An 18,819-nucleotide genomic window follows, 5' to 3' on the forward strand; every position below is an offset into this window, starting at 1 on the left:
AAAATACCTTGATGTCAGAAAATAGTAATGGATAGGACAAAAATGATCTCGTTTCGATCCCGAAAGTGGTTTTGTTTTTCATTTGCGTTGTAACCAACAAGCAAGACCGTCCCGGTGGAGTGTTCGAAAATGGCGGTAAAAAAACGAGGTAGGAAAATAACAAACCTTTAATATCTCGATAAATATGCGATCGATTGATAAACCTATGGTTCTTGTTTGTAAAAGATTTTCAGAAGATAGCGCAAATGGTACAAGACTTCCTTGGAAAGCTATCATGCGAAGAGGGGACTGCAGAACTGAGAGATGCCCTGAATTTAACTTTGCTCTACATGCAAAAATACTACAAAACTCTTCGAAGCCGTAGCCAGTCAAATACGAACGGGATTTCACCTCGTTGTGTTGGCGGAACTCTGTTATTTACGAGCAGTTGTGGAGCTATAAGCCCTGTTTCTCCTGCATGTGGATTGCCGGATATATTTGAGTGGAAATGGTTCAATATCGAATCGCCGAAACTATCGGCAAGTTTGGGAACCGATGAATTCTCGATGCTTTCAAATGTGCTCCAAGCAACCAAGGCCGGCGATCTTGAAGCCGTGAAGGATTTGATCGAAAAAGGTGCGACCCCTCCATTTCTGATCTTAAAAATCAAATAGATAGTAAATGGTTATATGTTTTATTTCGACAAGTGTACATAAAGTTTATAAAGTTTATGTAACGTTCCCAAACTTCTCATTAAAATTCATGTAAACAATTAAAGCGATCAGCTAGAAATTATTAGCGAAACAGATCCATCCTTGTGGAAGTTTAATTAAAATCAACCCTATTTTAGGTTTAAAGAACATGCATAATAGATTATTTCTATTGTCCAAAAGTGCCAAGAGCGCATTTCTTGTACTTTTAAGTACAATATACTTAAAAGTATATTGAAAAACAAAAAATTAATCATCCCACAATTTAAATTATTAAAATTTTATTTTACCTTTGTTAAAACTTTACTTAACTGTATTCTATTGATAAGGAAAAACAACTACGTTTTCAACCAATAAGGTTTGTGATGAAATAGTTGGGAAAGTTAAGGGCTGGAAATTTTAATTTAAAAGACTTATTTGACTAAACTTTGAAAAAGCAAATACAGGAGCACACCCATAAATGTATATCAAAGAGGGGGGGGGGGGCTAAAGGGGCCTGAGACAAGGTAAAATGTATTGTTAAAAAAACAAGGGACAGAACTTTTCTTCTTTTTTTTTCCTCTAGTATTTTTACTTAAAAGGGGAATGGGTATCTACCTCCCATATATCCACCCTTGCATTTGAAAAGGCACCTATTCACCACTTTTGAAATGTTTCCCTGTTAACAGATCCCAAATGTGTGGAGAGTAATGATGGACTTGGAAGGAATGCAGTCATGTATGCAGTCCATGGGAAGAGTGACCCACATACTGAATGTCTTGAGGTCCTACTTGAGGCAGGTTCAAATGTTGACCACCAAGCAAATGGTAAGACTTGTTCACTGATACAAGACGGAAAAACATGACTTAACGTCTCCAATAAGCTCATTTCACATCAAATAAGGCGTAAAATTCCCCTAAGTACTTAGTGAGTAATATCAAACAAAATATCAAATGCGACTTTTTTTAAATCGATGCGACTTTTTGTAAAGTGACATTGAAATTTGAGCTTTTCGTTCCTGAGCTCATACATAGCCCAAGGATGATCAAGGAATAAATAACTTAAATAGCCAAAATCTGGGTATGTGAATTTCAGCCTCACATTATTTGTGTTTTGAAAAGGGAAAATCAGTCCGAAAATACAAGGAGCTGATGGCCATTGTGAGAAATTGTCTTTCTCCATTTCTTCGAAGTGCGCATGTTCAGGGTTTTTCCATCAGTTCAGTGACAGATCCTGGGGGGGATGTTGGAAATGGGGCATGATAACCTCTCTTGACTCAAAATTTGTAAAAAATTAAGCTAAAATCCACAAATGTACCCTTGCGATATGTTTTGTTTTGTTTTGTTTAACCTTCGATGGCTGCAAAATCCTGTCAAAAAATTCTAGACCCAAATCCATATGTTTTGGATAACCAATAACAAGAGCCTAAAGTCTACTTGATGATTCCAGTGTGAGGAACGGACTGTCATCAGTGTTGCTCTCTCACGCTGCAAAGTAACATAGTTTTCTTTTTCAAAATTGTATTCTTGTAGATACTTTCCCCTTAACCATAGAAGTGCAATACCTTTTTAATAAAGTATTTTTTAATCAATATCAGATAAGTCAACAGCTCTTCATGTAGCTGCACATGAGACAAATAGTGCTGCTCTAAGTCTTCTGTTAAAATACAAGGTCAGTATGATTGGTGATCATCAGCAAAATCAATTTTAACCCTTAGGGGTAGCAAATTGGGTGTGGTCAACAGCAATTCTTACCCCTTGAAGATAGCACATTGAGTGTGGTCCAAGCAGTTTCTAACTTTAAGAGATAGCGCTGGAAACACACCAGTTTTCAAGAATTTTGTTGCATATTGTTGTTGGGGGAAACATTTTGATGTATCCTATGATACCTTAGGCATCTTGTAACATTGAAGACCATGAGGGAAGAACACCTCTCCATTGGGCTTCAGGAAACTCAAGTCTAGATAACCTTAAGGTAATATTTATGACTAATATTTGCCACTTTTTTATATTCTCATGCTCGAGGCAAGGTGCTTACAAGGTTTATGTCTAGATAAAAATTGCTTTTTTTTACAACACACAGGGTGTATTAATCTTCCCCCAGAACCATAGCAAAAAAGCAAGTTCAATAATGTAATGCTGTGGTGGGTGTCTGCTTTTATTACTTCCTTTCTAACGTTTAGTCTCTTCATCATCTTTTGAGTGCAACATGTTTACGCAAAGCACTTGCTAGTAGAAAGGCTTATATTTTTACTGTTAGGAATCTTGTAAACTCCAAGACTATTAGAAATTATGGACCTACTACACACTTCCAAATTTTTCTAGGATTTTTGGAAATTTTTTAACCTTCCTTAGGAAAGTTGCTTAATATTTGGGGGAGTATAATTTCAAAGTATAATTTTCTGTCTCTACAAAGCTTTTGCTTCAGCACGGTGCCAATATCAATGCACTTGACTGTGAGGGCTTGACAGCAGCTATGTGGGCGTGTCATTATGATCAGAAGCACAACCTCAGCACACTCAAAACGGCTCTGTCAAGATTTGACCCAAGAGAGGAGGCGCTGTTTGAGCAGCAAGATGTGAAGGGAAGAACTGTTGTCCACTGGGCAGTAAATAGAAGCACTTCGTTGGAGTGTCTGAAGGTAATACAATGAAATCAATCAGCCCGTCAACCAACAGTTAAAATGTCTCATCTATAATTTTTTTAAACAGCATTTGCCAGTGAATTGTCCCCAAAGGATAAACCTGTTTGCCCCGAAATAAGACACAAAAGCACAGTTTACCTATTTTCATGAGAGGTCGTATGTTGTTATTTTATTTGGCACACACAAACAAAAAAATAAAACAAATCTTTTCACATACTAATTATTAATTTTTTTAACAAATTACAGGAATTTCAAGAGTGATAATACATTTTGAATTATAGACCATTTAAATGCTGTAATGTGGCTAAAGTTCAGTAGAGACATATGACTGTGCTAACTATTTCTAGGAACTTCTTACTAAAGAAACAGGGAAACTGCTTGATGGAGAAAATAGAAGCATCTTACATACAGCTGCTGAGCAAGGTACTTTTGTCTTTATTATGTAACTTAGACAAAGTTTAAATGTTGTATTATCCATGAGCTGTATTCAAGCTGTATTAATTCCCTTTTTTTGCTCCGACGAAGGGCTAACGCTCGCAACGTCAGCGAAACCACTCTGTTACACACAGGCGTTCAACAAACCTTGTCAACCTTGTGTTGATTCATACCTTGTCTACACCACGCCTACGCAGACCATCTAGTTTTTCTACAGCTTGACTGTAGTCTTTTTAGTTATACCGTTCACAGCTCAGCTTTTTAATAATTAATAATAATTTATAATTTAATATAGCATTATAAAAATCTCAATGCTTTACAAACATCCTACTCTATTCTACTTATATTTCTAATGGTTAAAAACTAATCAATTGTTGTAGTGCTTACAAAATAAGTACGTCTTTAAAGACGATTTAAATTTGCTGAGACAGTCGGTGTTTCTAATGTGTAGGGGGAGGGAGTTCCATAATTTAGCTGCAAAGTTTGAAAAAGATCTGTCCCCATAAGTTTTTGTTCGTGATTTAGGAATGACGAGAAGGTTCTTGTTAGCAGATCTAAGGGATCGAGATGGCGTATACGGTGTTAAGAGTTCAGTGATATATCCAGGAGCCTGGTTGTGGAGAGCTTTATGTGTGATTGTAAGAATTTTAAAGTCTATTCTAGAAGCAACAGGTAGCCAGTGAAGTTCCTTAAGAATGGGTGTAATGGCGTCCCTCTTCTTAGCACCAACGATTAGTCTTGCGGCAGAGTTCTGAACACGCTGTAGTTTGGCTATTTCTTTTTCTTGGAGTCCAGACAGAAGACTATTTCAGGCATCTAGTTTTGAAGTTATGAAAGTATGAATGAGCTGCTCACAGTTATTGCGGTCAAGGTATTTCCGTATTCTGCCAATGTTCCTTATAGAATGGTAGGCTGATTTGCAGATGCTGTTGACATGTTTTGTCATAGATAAACTCGAATCAATGATTACTCCGAGGTCGCGTGCTGCCTGGGCTGGTTTGATGAAATGTCCATCAACGTCGATTTCAGGAATTATGTTGGTTGACGTGAATCGAGATGAGATATGTACAATTTCCGTTTTATCGGGGTTACAAGCGAGGCCATTTGACGTACACCAGATGAGGATATCCTTGACACAGACTTCAAGCCTTGATAGAACTGAAGACCGATCTTCGGACGGGCAAATGGACACATATAACTGCGTGTCATCAGCATACATCATCGCACCAAGACCATGTGCACGAACAACATCTTCGATAGGCGCGAAAAACAAAGAGAACAACAACGGGCCGAGTACAGAACCCTGAGGAACGCCATAACGCAGTGGTTGGCTGGAGGATAGAACACCGTCTATAAGGACTTGTTGAGTTCTGCCAGTTAGATATGATTTGAACCACTGGAGTGCTATCTCATTAATTCCATAACGATGTTGCATACGCGACAACAGAGCCGAGTGTTCTATAGTGTCAAACGCAGCTGACAGGTCAAGGAGAACAAGTACTACTTCCTGTTGGCAGTCAATAGCGGTCGGAATGTCATTAAAGACGCGCAGAAGAGCAGTCTCTGTGCTGTGGAAGGGGCGGTAAGCAGATTGTAACTTAGCCAGTAAGCCGTTGGGGATAAGATAGTTCATCGTCTGGTTAGCAGCGACACGTTCAAGTGTTTTTGATAGGAAGGCAACGTTTGTAATCGGTCGGTAGTTTGGATATACTTCGCGGTCAAGACTCTGCTTCTTGATGGAAGGGTTGATCACTCCACCCTTGAGAGAGGTAGGGAAAACACCAGATGACAAAGATGCGTTGACAATGGAAGTGATGGCCGGGGCAATAACATCAATGGATTGTTTTAGTACACTTGTCGGCACAGGATCTAATATGCACGATTTAGGCTTGGATTGTTGTAAAATATCACGTATATAACTCACTGATACAGCAGAGAACTCAGGAAATGACGCCACACATTGTGGCTGAGCTGGCGTCACTGACATCTCCATCGTTAACAGGGGCGATGATCGTAGGTTGTCCTTTAAATGCTGAATCTTGGTAGTGAAAAATAAGATGAAATCTTCTGCAAGAGCTTGAGGGGATTCATATGATGGTAGCAACGGAACCGGCTTCACCCTGAAAAGGCCATCAATTAAACGAAATAACTGCGTCTGATTGGAACCAGATATTTGATCCTTGTAGAAGTTCCGCTTAGCTACATTCAGTGCAGTGCTGTAAGCTCTACACTTCTCTTCGTACATCTGGCGGTGGATTTCTAATCTCGATGAAACGTATCTCCGTTCTGCTTTGCGTTTCTGTCTTTTCAATAACCTAAGACTATCATCATACCAAGGTGAATATGGTCGCAGTGTAACTGAAAAAGTGCGAACAGGAGCATGTTTCTCGATGAAGTGGTTTAGCACAGTGTTATACTGATCACATAAGACGTTGCAGTCAGAGTCATCACTCGGAGCAGAACTGTAGATGGCGGAATCCCTGATGTCATTGCACCAAGAGTCGAAATTAATTTTCCGTATCGGACGCCGATGCAGTATTTTCTTGGAGGCACATGGCTTTGGCATGTCAACATCACAAATAATGGCACTATGGTCAGATACAGAGTTAGGGAATGCAACGATTTCAGGACGTCCGCGCACTGACAAGTCGCCGTCCCGCACAACAACTAGGTCAAGGGTGTGGTCTTTTCTGTGCGTAGGACCTACTACCTTTTGCTCGAATCCAGCTGCATCGAGCATATCCAACAGTCTGACAGCATCAGCGTCACCAGGGTCTTCAATGTGAAAATTAAAGTCACCTGTTATAATTAATTTCCCAGGATCCATTGCAAGGTGTTCAAGAAGAACAGAGAAATCATCAAAGAACATTCGAGTAGTAAGCTTGTTTACTTTAGACGGTGGAGGTCTATAAACGGTGACTAGACGCATTGATGAGCTCGATGCAGTGATAGAGAGATCAACATATTCCAGAGCCTTAAAGACAGTCGACGTATTAGGTTTGACATTTAAAGCCTTTCTAAGAAAGAAACCAATGCCGCCACCTCGTCCAGCACGCGGTAGGTGAATAAAGTCGAAGTCCCGTAGAGTGTTTATTACATCGGCAACAGTGGGATCTGAGCAGTTAGGAACAGGCAACCGTGTGCTTGTGTCTTCAACCACGGTAGACTTAGAGTTGTTTTCAGCAGTCAGCCAAGTCTCAACAAGGGCTAAGACATCAATTCTTTTGGATATGACAAGATCACAGATAGATGCAGCTTTCCTGTTCATGGCACGAATATTCCAAGTAGCTAAGTGTAATCGAGGCGCACTGTCCGGTGTAATTTTTCCAGTATTTATTTTTAAGAGATTAGATGAGTTCCTGGCATTATGAGTGTTGGCGCTGGTCGAATAATCATGGCGTGTGGTGATTAACACAGGTAGGTGTTGGCTATTGTTCTCGCAAAGCTTAGTTCCATGAACAATAGAATGGTTGCGACCAGGATCACTTGAGATCGCGGTGTTGACATGAAGTTGTAACTCAAGTTGTAAATTAGCTTCAGATCTCTTCCTCTTTCCAGCTCTTTTCCCTCTGAATCTGAATATACCCAGGTGCTTTAGTGTGCAAAATAATGAGATATTAACAGGTTTCAGAAACAGATTCCTTGTTCTCATTTGGCGACGAATACTGTAGAGGGACTCACGAGAGAATGTTGGTGTTGTTTTAGTGTACGAAGCTGTATGCAAATCCATAGCAGGTCTCGAAGAATAATCTAAGTGAATTTCTGGGCCAGGGTTTATAGAAATGTCCATAAATATTGTAACATCAATCGGAGGATCATGTCCTGGGATTGCTAGGGATGTGTAGCCATGTTTTGATATCTTGGTGAGGGAACGCGTCGATCGGTGAAATCCTGATGGCACCAAGCGCAATAAGACTGGCAAAGGCTTGAAAACAGTGCAAAAAAGCCCGAACTGGTGTTGCCTTGGGCGTTTCGGCGAAGACGAATCCATTTCATTGATTGAGAGATTTTGATGAGGAACAGTACCGATCATACACAAAATTAAATACAGAGCAAAAAACATCGTGGCCGCCATGATCGGCGCCTGCGCAAAGGAACTGGACGCCTCTAAAAGGTTTTCCAACCACAAAACATTTGCCTCTCCATGCTTTTGCTGTTGACCCAAGATCCTCGTCTCCATGCACTTGCCCCAGTCCTGTTGTAACTATCGACAGCGAGCGGATACAGCCTTTACGACATACACCTATTTCAAAAAAACTTTGTTAGTGTAAACGGCAAATGGCAATTGACAAATGGCAACACTACGACCCAAAGGACTCATGGATCCCAAAATACTTTTTGCAAATTTAGTAATATATAAATAAAAGATATGACTTTCATTTAATATAATTAATATATGGTTCTGACATCGCTTGAGTTCATTTATCACGTTTATTTTTACAAATAATTACTACCCAGAAACACCTTTCGGTCGTAAAACTGCCTTTTATGACAACCTTTATTGAAATAGGTGTATACTCTTAAGACACGAGTCGTATAGCACAGCATAGTGTACTGTAGCTCCATACGCCATAGCCTGTGCTGTCAAATTCATTGGTTACCCTAATGTAAGGGTCTTAATGGGGGTACCTAATATCTGGTTACCAAAAAAATAGGCGTTTTAAAAAATAAAAATAAATAAAATAATAATAAAAAAAAAATAAAATAGGCGTTTTTATGTTTAAGGGTTCAAAAACGCTTAACAATTATCTTTTTTGCTGTTTTATGTCTAATCTCATTAAGAACCTATTAATGCAGACCTGTCTGTGGGTAATATTTATTGTTGCTTTACAGGTTGCCTGGCTGCGTGCGAGCTGGTACTAGATGTCAGCGGTTGTGACTGTCTCAACTTGATTGACAACCAGGGACGGACACCTCTTCATCTTGCCGCGCTGTGTGGCCAGGCTCAGATTATCAACTATCTCTTAGATGTTGGGGGTATGTTATGAGCTACTTTGCTGTCATTTTGCTCATGGCGTAAGTTAAGACTTATGCAGGGACTTTGATTAATAAGGGTCATTTTTTTTTATCAATCTATCGCTTGATCTACTCTTTTTTTAAATTTGCTCTGGGCAAAAGAAAAAAGGAAAAACAATGGAAAAAATTACAAACTGTTAAAAGCATTAAAGTGGCAATCTCAACATTTTTATTTCCGGAGGGCCGATGGAAACCTCAACCGACAATAGTCAAAAGAATCTATTAAAATCCGTGCTATTTAACGGGCCATCCACCCTAAATTGTCAGTCACATCCTCAAAGAAATTTCCAATAGCATACTGCTTTTACGATTATGAAATATATTTCGCAATTTCCGTTAAAATAATGATCGGAGACCATTAGTTTAATCCCATTCTCTTTCCGTAGCGGACTTGCTATGTGAAGATAGAAATGGAGCGACTCCTGTGGATTATATCAAAAACAAGCAGCTTATTTATAGCATGATGGTGTTGAGCCTTCATCCTCAGTACCAGCGGTTACTCAACACAGAACAAAGCAATCATAACATTAGCATGGAAATTCTTCCTCCTTCCATTGCGGGCCCAAGACTGCACGCATTTGCCCACAAGCCTAACGATAGGTAGGTGGCTGTCTCTGCCGTCCACCACACCCACCACCATCTATGGTAGCCTGTGATATGCCTTGGTGGTAGAACAGAATGTTTTTTGCGTCACTCTCTTGATTTCGTGCCGTTGTAAATCGGCTTCAGGAAATTCTTTTTTTTTTTATCTTCCAACCCCTCCCATAAGTTAAAGCCCCCTCTCTGAGCTCCGTCTTTACCTTGTTTTAATTGAGCATGTTCGTGTTAATGGTTGTTAGAAATTTAAACATACCCGATTATACCCCAACGAAAGTGTTGTATGTCCTCGTCTATTTCTTTACTGTTATGGACAGGAGTAAATGTCATTTTAATTTTCAGGGCCACGCCATCAGCACCCCCTGCAGAGGATTTTTTACAAAGACACGAATCCCCGGATGTACCACAGGAAGACCACGTGGATGAAGTCGACGGCAACGTAGACGCCTCGGTATTCGACGAATCGGGAGGACGAAAACACTCGGACCCACGCCCCCCACGACCGCTACCTAGAAAACATAGACATGAGGGAGTGTCGGGAGATCGTGAGAACACAGAAGAAGACGGTGGCGCTAACGGGTCCCCAAGGGGTGGGGGTGACACTAAGAGACCCCCTTATGTTACTCGGCGGCACAGTTTGCTGACTCGTCAGGGTGGGGTCCAAGAGGACCACGCTGCGGATGACATCCTCGACGACTCCCAAGATAACGGCGACGTTGAATTAGACGCGGCAAAATTCGACATGCGAACGACAGACGGTGACGTAGTGGTGTTGATGGACGACTTAGACTCGCTTCAGGTCTCTCCAGATATAGAAGAAGTTATCGATGGGAACCCTGTGGTGGACGAGGATGAGGAGTTTGGGTACACGACCGAGCGGCTTCAGCAGGGTAAGGGGAGTGCGTCGAGCGAACACAGCGATCCTGACCACGCTGACAACTTTAGTGTGAGTGTTGGCTTAAGCGTCTCCAGTCTGGGCAGCGGTAGTGATGATGAGGTCATGCGCAACGATGGGAGAGATCACGTGAAAGATACTAGCCCCAAACAGCAAGAGGTATGAGGTTTACCGCTTTCTTTAAAAAATGCTTTTAAGCTTTTGACTTATCGGCAATAATTATTGCATACATACTCGCAAGGATAGTTTGGCAATCCGACGGATACTAGGCGAAGGTCGCATGCGTGATCCGCACGATTGGCATCACGCTAGCGCGGTCGCAGCTTTAGATCCAACATGATCTAAACTGTAGTTAAAAGCACTTTGTTCGAGTCGAAGTCGCCCTGCAGTTTATTGTTGATGAAGTTTAACTGAGGCTATGCAATGTTGACAAGTCCTAAAAAGGACGAAACAGCTGTCCATGGTTGCCGAACTGCAGGGTAAAAGACTGTGCTAGTCTCCCGTCTTGGCCCGACTGGTGCCAATGGTGTGCATGCTAGTCTGTTTTTAAAGTTCACTCAAATTCGCGTTACAGAAAGTTCGCATTCCGGCGCCAACCATGACGCAAGGCTGGAGCAGCCCGACACCTCAATCCCTGGGCCCGGCCCGCTCCCCACGCCCTCCTCCTCAGTCTCCGCGTGCACCCATGCCGAACAACGACGAGAGGGTGCACCCAAAAGGCCCTATGGTTCCTGAACCGCTAGGTGCGTCTGATCCGCAACCGAGGAGGAAAAAAGATAAGAAGAAAAAACAGAAAAAGTCACCCATAGCCGAGATCCCGCCCCCTCGGGGATTCGTCGCGCCATTAGAGTCCCCGGGATTTCGACAAGGACCGGGAGCTAAACTTGGGGGTCTGGATCCTGTGAAAGCTCCCCCTTGGGAGCACGCTGGCTTAGGGGTTTTGCGGAGAGGATCACCAGAGTCCTCTCCCCCTGGGGGTAAAATGATGGAAGCTTCGAGGTTTTGGCCTCCTGGATATTATCCCGCTGACGAACTCGAAATTGCTATCTCCGACGAAGAAGGTAAGGTTAGTTTAGTCTGATAAAATAGATACAGAGATAAAAAGCCATTTATTTAAATCTTCCTTTTTCAATTCTCTACATACCAAAACTATGAGAGGTCAGATTTTATTGTATTTCCTTAAAAAATATTGATTTGTTGAAAAAGAATATATAATTTTCGATCTAACATTTACAATTTGTAACGCTGGGTACTTAGCAAACACTAGTTGACTTTCAATTCGTGCGCAATTCTCTCTCATTGTACAGTACAAGCACTACTTTACTATCATACCCCATTTTCGCACTTTTCGGATTAACGTTCAGAGATTCGCAATAAGCTATTTACAATGTGAAATGAAAGTTATGATAAATATATATAATATGGGATTGTCCAGCATTACATTACAATAAACTCGCAGTTTATCCCTCACAATCTGGATCGCTGCTAGACCTCGCCATGCATTGACTACCACTTCGTCGTTGTCGCGGAGATGGTATGTCCAGTTGTTCTTTCGCCATTTGTTTCTCCAACATTTCAACCAACGATTCGATTTTCTCTTCGTCTGTCTGGTTATTGTCATGTATAATTTTCAGAGTTGCTGCCAAACTTATGCCGGGACGTTTTCCTTTTTTCTTTTCGAACTCTTCAAGGATTATTTCCAAAAGGTCGCGAAGAATTTTGTCTGTATATTTCGGACTTTCGCGCCATGACTTGTTCTTCGTTGGGACCTTTTCAAGTTCCATGCCTTGACTCATCCTGTGCTTCACCTTTAGTTTCTCGTGAGTAGTCTCGTTTTCCTCCATTTCTCGATAGCAAGGCAACCATTTTTTTTAAGAAAAGCATCGCGAATGTTCACTCACCGTGTGATAACAGTGGAATGTGGAGACTAACTTCAGTTGTTTGTTCATTTTGTTCAATTTGTGTCACATCATGAATGATGACGTCATATGTGAACTCGCGACCCTTTACTCTGACATCCAGAATACGCCACGATTTGTTTTGCTTCTCAGTGATTGGTTGACGGAGCGAGACTGGCCTTGATTTCCTGGACTTATTAGAGGCGGCCCTTTTGACCAACACAAACCCCGCATACTTGGAAATGACATGCAAACATAACAAATAACAACAACATAATTCAATAGCTAAAATTTGGGGAATCGAAATCAGTATTTAAACCTAAATAAAATGGTTGATTATTATGGATTTCACTTCAGAATGATGTTTATTTATGTTTATTTCACGATTTTATTTTTACGAACCTAAAAATATCTAACGTATTTGTAACAAAATATTCAAGCAGGGCGAATTCGAACAAGTAATCCATGACTTTAATTAAGGCACAGTGGCATTCAAGAGAGAGAAGGAGAGAAAAAAATTGGGGCAAGCCAGCAATCCACAAATAAAAGAATGTGTATTTTTATCCAGAATTCACTAACAATGTGTTTAAGCTGCTCGTCGATCCCTTCTCCCTAAAGATCGAATGATCCATCTTGAAGAATTTATTGAATTTTCACCAGTTATACTCGTGCGGAAGGCACAACAGAGCTAGGTTTCAATTCAAGTGCCTTGTGAGTATTGTTAGTAAGCATTGTAAGCACTGTTAATTGGGGTGAGGGTTTATTGCGTCGCCATTGGTCCGTTTACGCCCCTTCAATTCAGGTAAGTGTGGTCAGTGTAGTGCAGCGTGAAGCGACGGGACCTCGTGTCCTTACCCGAGAAGGCTGGAAACACTGGAGAATAACTTCAACACACTTGTGATACAAATTCGAATCAAGGCAGCGACCCGGTAAAAAAAAAACAGTTAGAGCCAGGATTCGAACCTTTTCCACAGCGCCCAGAGGCCGACGCGCTAGCATCTACATCTTTTCAGTTTTCTTGTTCATGTGCCCCTCATGTGCTGTTCAACAGCGCTGTAGGCGAGTTGCCTTAGTGACGATGGACCCATTATGTACTTCAGAGGTTAGTAATCAGCTTGAAACGTCGACCTTCCAGGTGCATGTGGAAATTTCGCACTTTCTTGTACAAACTCTTTCAATGTCAGTTTATATTATCTTCTTCTTTGTCAATGAGCGATCAGTGTACGCGATAGGTCATTTGCTTCTATCTGGTAATAAGTGTCGTGAGAAACGACTGCTTGCAGCCGTTTGGATTAATTGTCCAAAGAAAAGATCATGGGTAAATCTGCATTCAAGTATATCAGCATGCGCCGCTATGACAACATTCCTTTGGGGAAGCTCTTCTGGAGTTATCCTGTGTATGGCGAAAGACGAAAGTGCTTCGGTGGGGAGCAGCTGGCAAAAACATATGCTGGAAAGGGAAACAAAACGTCACAGCCAGGAAGCTCTTTTCATGCTCCATATCACAGAATCAGGACAAGCCTTTCGGAAGGAGCTGATGTGCTGGATGGGTCGCAGAATCAGTGCACGCCTTTATCTTGGAGTTGATGTGGTGTTTATATGGATCGGCAATGCAGGACATGCCTTTCTCTAGGAATTGATGTGGGGTTACTAGATTGGTCGCCAAATAAAAAAATGTCGTTTTTACAAGCAAACTGTAAATTGTAAAATGTGGAACATATGACTTCTTTATTAGTAAATAAACCTGTCATCTTTTGTACACTGTGGTTTTAAAGCTTTGCACTTAGTGAAAGCAACGAATGTAGTCAACCTTTCCTTCGATTCCTTAACTTTACTCAAGTGATTCAACACTACGATTATACTGGCTTTGCCCGATCATGCGCATATAATTTGTAATCACCTTTCCATAATTAAGAGCTTGTGATCTTTTTCAAAAAATAATATATTCACTCATGATTCCCCTTCTTCGTGGCCTAAGAATTCCTTTTGAAGACTTTGCCTTTGGTAGAGTAGTCTGCCCTTTTTAACCCATCTGATTTATAGAGGCTTACCTTGTCCCACGAGAAGTCGCAGTGTTCAATGCTCAGCGCGACCTTTGAGTTGCTCGGTTTGTCCAGGAATGGTGACAGCTCCTCCATTTGCATCAAGCTCTAAAAAATCAATCCATCAATTAATCATCATCATTCTCGAGAAACATACAATCAATCACCATTCTCTACAAACATGCAACAATCATGAATCTCTACAAACATACAATCAATCATCATTATCTACAAACATACAATCGATCATCAAACTCTATAAGCACACAAAAGGGCAATCTCTTAATTTAATTTTCGTAAGCATGATAAGGGTGATAAGTTGTTTGGGCAGTGCTAAGTTTAGCACGTTACCTGCTCTTAATAAAACATTGTCTTACCTTAGTTGATTTAAAAAAGCGACGATACACCAAAAACTGGTAGTCGAATACCAGTTTTTTTGTGTATTGTATTTATTTTTCTGATCTTTCCGGCCTTTTGTATTAAAATAGCGACGATATTAAGTTAATATGTAGTAGTAATATATTCCAGGTAAATATACGCAATACATATTTAACAATTATACCATTTCCATTGAGGTCAATAGTGGGGAAATATCCACCTCCTAGGAGGTGTATATTGCATTTATCCCGAGTTTCTCAACCAATCAAGTCGCTTGTTCTTGCGAGGTTCCCGAGTTTTATATACTAAATATATTTAGTGAATACATTCGAGTAGTTAAGGAAGTACAGAGAAAACCCATTTGCAGACTGGAAAACCAGTAATTAAAGCCACCAGGAATGAATTTGTAAAAACACGTCCTTAGAGTAGCTGACGTCATATAGCACAAACTCGTTTGTATAACTTTTCTTAATTTTATCGTTGTTTCGAATATAGATGTTGCTGGAGCAGTTTGTTGGCTCGTCAGTTTTTCGGTTCATTGTTCGTTATCGTCCCTAACTGTACAAAGTTTAGTAAATTCGATCGGATACCTCCATTAACTGGCCGCCTTTGGCGTCAAGACAAGTGGCCTTTAATAGAGGTGCCTAAATGCAGGCTTACTTTAAGACTTCGAAATAGAATCATCCTAGATGCTTGCTTTTCTTGTCAGGAGAAGGACACCTATTGTTTGTTATTGTGATACTTACTGCTCGGTCTTCCTGTTAGGCTACATGGATGAGGTGGACTACGGCCGACCTCGCACTCCTGAGCCTGCGCGCAGCCCCAGGGACATAATCACCAAGGGAGCTTTTCACCCAGCTCCTCCAGGGAGAGGGCCCGTTGATGATAGGGCCACCGTATATGGTCCCTGGGGTCCAAGCCACGGGCCACTCGCGCACAAGAATGGACAAGCTTTGCTGAGGAACACGGTAGGATCTGACGACTGTTCCTCTTTGTTTTCGTGTACTCGTCCTCTTTGTTTACGTGTACTGTTCAACTTTATTTACGTGTACTGTTCCACTTTTATTTACGTATACTGTTCCTCTTTGTTTACGTCTACATTTCTTCTTTGTCGCAGGATATGGGCGCCATGCGGGTTTCTCCACCAAACAAGCTGGATCCTAGAGGGGGCTTGTCGTCATTACCGCGTAGCCCTAGGGGGCCTGGAGCCCAGTCTGGATTTGGCTTACCACAGAGTCCAGTCCCCCATCCTCCGCCCAAGTGAATTTATCTCGTCACGAGTAGTGACGTGTCGCGTGACTGCGTGTAAAACGTATTTATTTAAAAATGCAAATTAACTGTTATTGCTGCTAGTGGCTAAAAATAACGCTGCACTTTAAAAGTCCATGTACCCAAAGTTGCTACAAGCGTAACAAATTCAATAATTCAAGTTTTTGCCATGCGGCTGTTTGGTTTTTGTTTGCTTATTCTGTTATATGCTGCTTGTTTATGGGTATTTGATTTCCAAGAGGCAACCTGGAAGATACGTGGCTACTTGCAGTGTCGCATTATTTGAAATAGGCGTTTGAAAAGCTTTAGATAGAGTCCTGTTCTCAGACAGGCTTTGTCAGCCACACCAGGACGAAAAAATGGCGGCTGTAGAGGTTATCTAAACGAGTCCTCCTCATCCATACAAGTTTAATGCAGGATTTCGTTACTTGGATAAACACGGCTCTAGGATGAACATATTCTTCAAATAAATATCCCCGCTGGGTGCCGCGGCGTCTAAATAAGTACCTGTATCTGTTGGAAGGTGTAAGATGGGAAGAGGATGATGATAATTTGTACTATCCAGACATGTTAGACAATGACCTGTTGCAATTGACGAACTAATTCTCTAGTATTTATACGTAAGTTATTATCGTTCTTTTATGTACATGCCTACAAGTATTCTCATATTTGTTGGGGAGTTTGACTTTCATCTTTTATTGTATATACTTACTCGGGTCGCCTAGCGTACATATAAGTTCATAGAACACTAAAGTCGACAGGATTAGCAAGTCGAACCAGCTGTTGTTTTTTTTTCTACGACATTATAAGGGGAAGCTCAAAATTTCATATACCAGCATTGCTCGAATAAGCGCCTCCCCCGAATTAGCGCATCGCTTAGGGCATGAAAACGAAATAAGCGGCGGCGTTTATTCGTGCAATAATAATTTCTATTAGCTTAAAGTACAATTCAATCCTTCAATAAATTTGAAGTTGCGAATTAAAGATATAGTTTTCATTTGTTAGCTATGAACACGTGTGAATTTCCAGTCCCTGGATCCGCCCTTGAACGGATTTACTATGAAGATCCGCCCTTGAACGAGTTTACTATGAGGATCCGCCCTTGAACGGGTTTACTATGGAAATCCGCCCTTGAACGGGTTTACTATGAGATCCGCCCTTGAACGGGTTTACTATGAGGGTCCGCCCTTGAACGGGTTTACTATGAGGATCCGCCCTTGAACGGGTTTACTATGAGGGTCCGCCCTTGAACGGGTTTACTATGAGGATCCGCCCTTGAACGGGTTTACTATGAGGGTCCGCCCTTGAACGGGTTTACTATGAGATCCGCCCTTGAACGGGTTTACTATGAGGGTCCGCCCTTGAACGGGTTTACTATGAGGATCCGCCCTTGAACGGGTTTACTATGAGGATCCGCCCTTGAACGGTTTACTGAGGATCCGCCCTTGAACGGGTTTACTGAGGATCCGCCCTTGAACGGGTTTAATATGGAAATCCGCCCTTGAACGGGTTTACTATGAAGATCCGCCCTTGAACGGGTTTACTATGAAGATCCGACCTTGAACGGGTTTACTATAAAGATCCGCCCTTGAACGGGTTTACTATGAGGATCCGCCCTTGAACGGGTTTACTATGAGGATCCGCCCTTGAACGGGTTTACTATGAAGATCTGCCCCTGAACGGGTTTACTGAGGATCTGCCTTTGAACTGGTTTACTATGAGATCCGCCCTTGAACGGGTTTACTATGAGGATCCGCCCTTGAACGGGTTTACTGAGGATCTGCCTTTGAACGGGTTTACTATGAGATCCGCCTTTGAACGGGTTTACTATGAGGATCCGCCCTTGAACGGGTTTACTATGAGGATCCACCCTTGAACGGGTTTACTATGAGGATCCGCCCTTGAACGGGTTTACTATGAAGATCCGCCCTTGAACGGGTTTACTATGAAGATCAGACCTTGAACGGGTTTACTATGAAGATCCGCCCTTGAACGTGTTTATTATGAAGATCCGACCTTGAACGGGTTTACTATGAAGATCCGCCCTTAAACGGGTTTACTATGAGGTTCCGCCCTTGAACGGGTTTACTATGAGGGTCCGCCCTTGAACGGGTTTACTATGAAAATCCGCCCTTAAACGGGTTTACTGAGGATCCGCCCTTGAACGGTTTTACTATGAGGTTCCGCCCTTGAACGGGTTTACTTAGGATCTGCCCTTGAACGGGTTTACTATGAAGATCCGCCCTTGAACGAGTTTACTATGAGGATCCGCCCTTGAACGGGTTTACTATGAGGATCCGCCCTTGAACAGGTTTACTATGGAAATCCGCCCTTGAACGGGTTTACTATGAGGATCCGCCCTTGAATGGGTTTACTATGAGGGTCCGCCCTTGAACGGGTTTACTATGAGGATCCACCCTTGAACGGGTTTACTATGAGGATCCGCCCTTGAACGGGTTTACTGAGGATCTGCCCTTGAACGGGTTTACTATGAAGATCCGCCCTTGAACGTGTTTATTATGAAGATCCGACCTTGAACGGGTTTACTATGAAGATCCGCCTTTAAACGGGTTTACTATGAGGTTCCGCCCTTGAACGGGTTTACTATGAGGGTCCGCCCTTGAACGGGTTTACTATAAAAATCCGCCTTTGAACGGGTTTACCGAGGATCTGCCCTTGAACGGGTTTAATATGAGGATCCGCCTTGAACGGGTTTACTGAGGATCCGCCCTTGAACGGTTTTACTATGAGGATCCGCCCTTGAACGGGTTTACTTAGGATCTGCCCTTGAACGGGTTTACTATGAAGATCCGCCCTTGAACGGGTTTACTATGGAAATCCGCCCTTGAACGGGTTTACTATGAGGATCCGCCCTTGAATGGGTTTACTATGAGGGTCCGCCCTTGAACGGGTTTACTATGAGGATCCGCCCTTGAACGGGTTTACTATGAGGGTCCGCCCTTGAACGGGTTTACTAT

At 41.9% G+C, this 18,819-nt stretch overlaps 1 protein-coding gene across 1 annotated transcript; it reads left to right on the forward strand.

Moving 5' to 3' along the window:
• The first annotated feature begins 5 nt into the window (after positions 1 to 5).
• LOC5516650 lies at positions 6 to 16,825 on the forward strand. The gene is made up of 13 exons (XM_032386419.2): positions 6 to 148; positions 226 to 615; positions 1,358 to 1,495; positions 2,266 to 2,339; positions 2,562 to 2,642; positions 3,084 to 3,308; positions 3,659 to 3,734; positions 8,580 to 8,723; positions 9,149 to 9,362; positions 9,702 to 10,413; positions 10,829 to 11,315; positions 15,338 to 15,540; positions 15,690 to 16,825. The coding sequence occupies exons 1-13, from the start codon at positions 130 to 132 to the stop codon at positions 15,834 to 15,836; spliced, it is 2,910 nt and encodes a 969-aa protein (XP_032242310.2). The 5' UTR covers positions 6 to 129; the 3' UTR covers positions 15,837 to 16,825.
• Positions 16,826 to 18,819: the final 1,994 nt, after the last annotated feature.

The sequence above is a fragment of the Nematostella vectensis genome, chromosome 4 (assembly GCF_932526225.1).
Source record: "Nematostella vectensis chromosome 4, jaNemVect1.1, whole genome shotgun sequence".
NCBI lineage: Eukaryota > Metazoa > Cnidaria > Anthozoa > Actiniaria > Edwardsiidae > Nematostella > Nematostella vectensis.

Excerpts from the sequence above, each read along its gene's own strand:
- LOC5516650 (XM_032386419.2), top strand. Across the intron at positions 1,496-2,265 it reads TGTTGACCACCAAGCAAATG|ATAAGTCAACAGCTCTTCAT; the intron begins GTAAGACTTGTT and ends AATCAATATCAG. Across the intron at positions 15,541-15,689 it reads AAGCTTTGCTGAGGAACACG|GATATGGGCGCCATGCGGGT; the intron begins GTAGGATCTGAC and ends TCTTTGTCGCAG.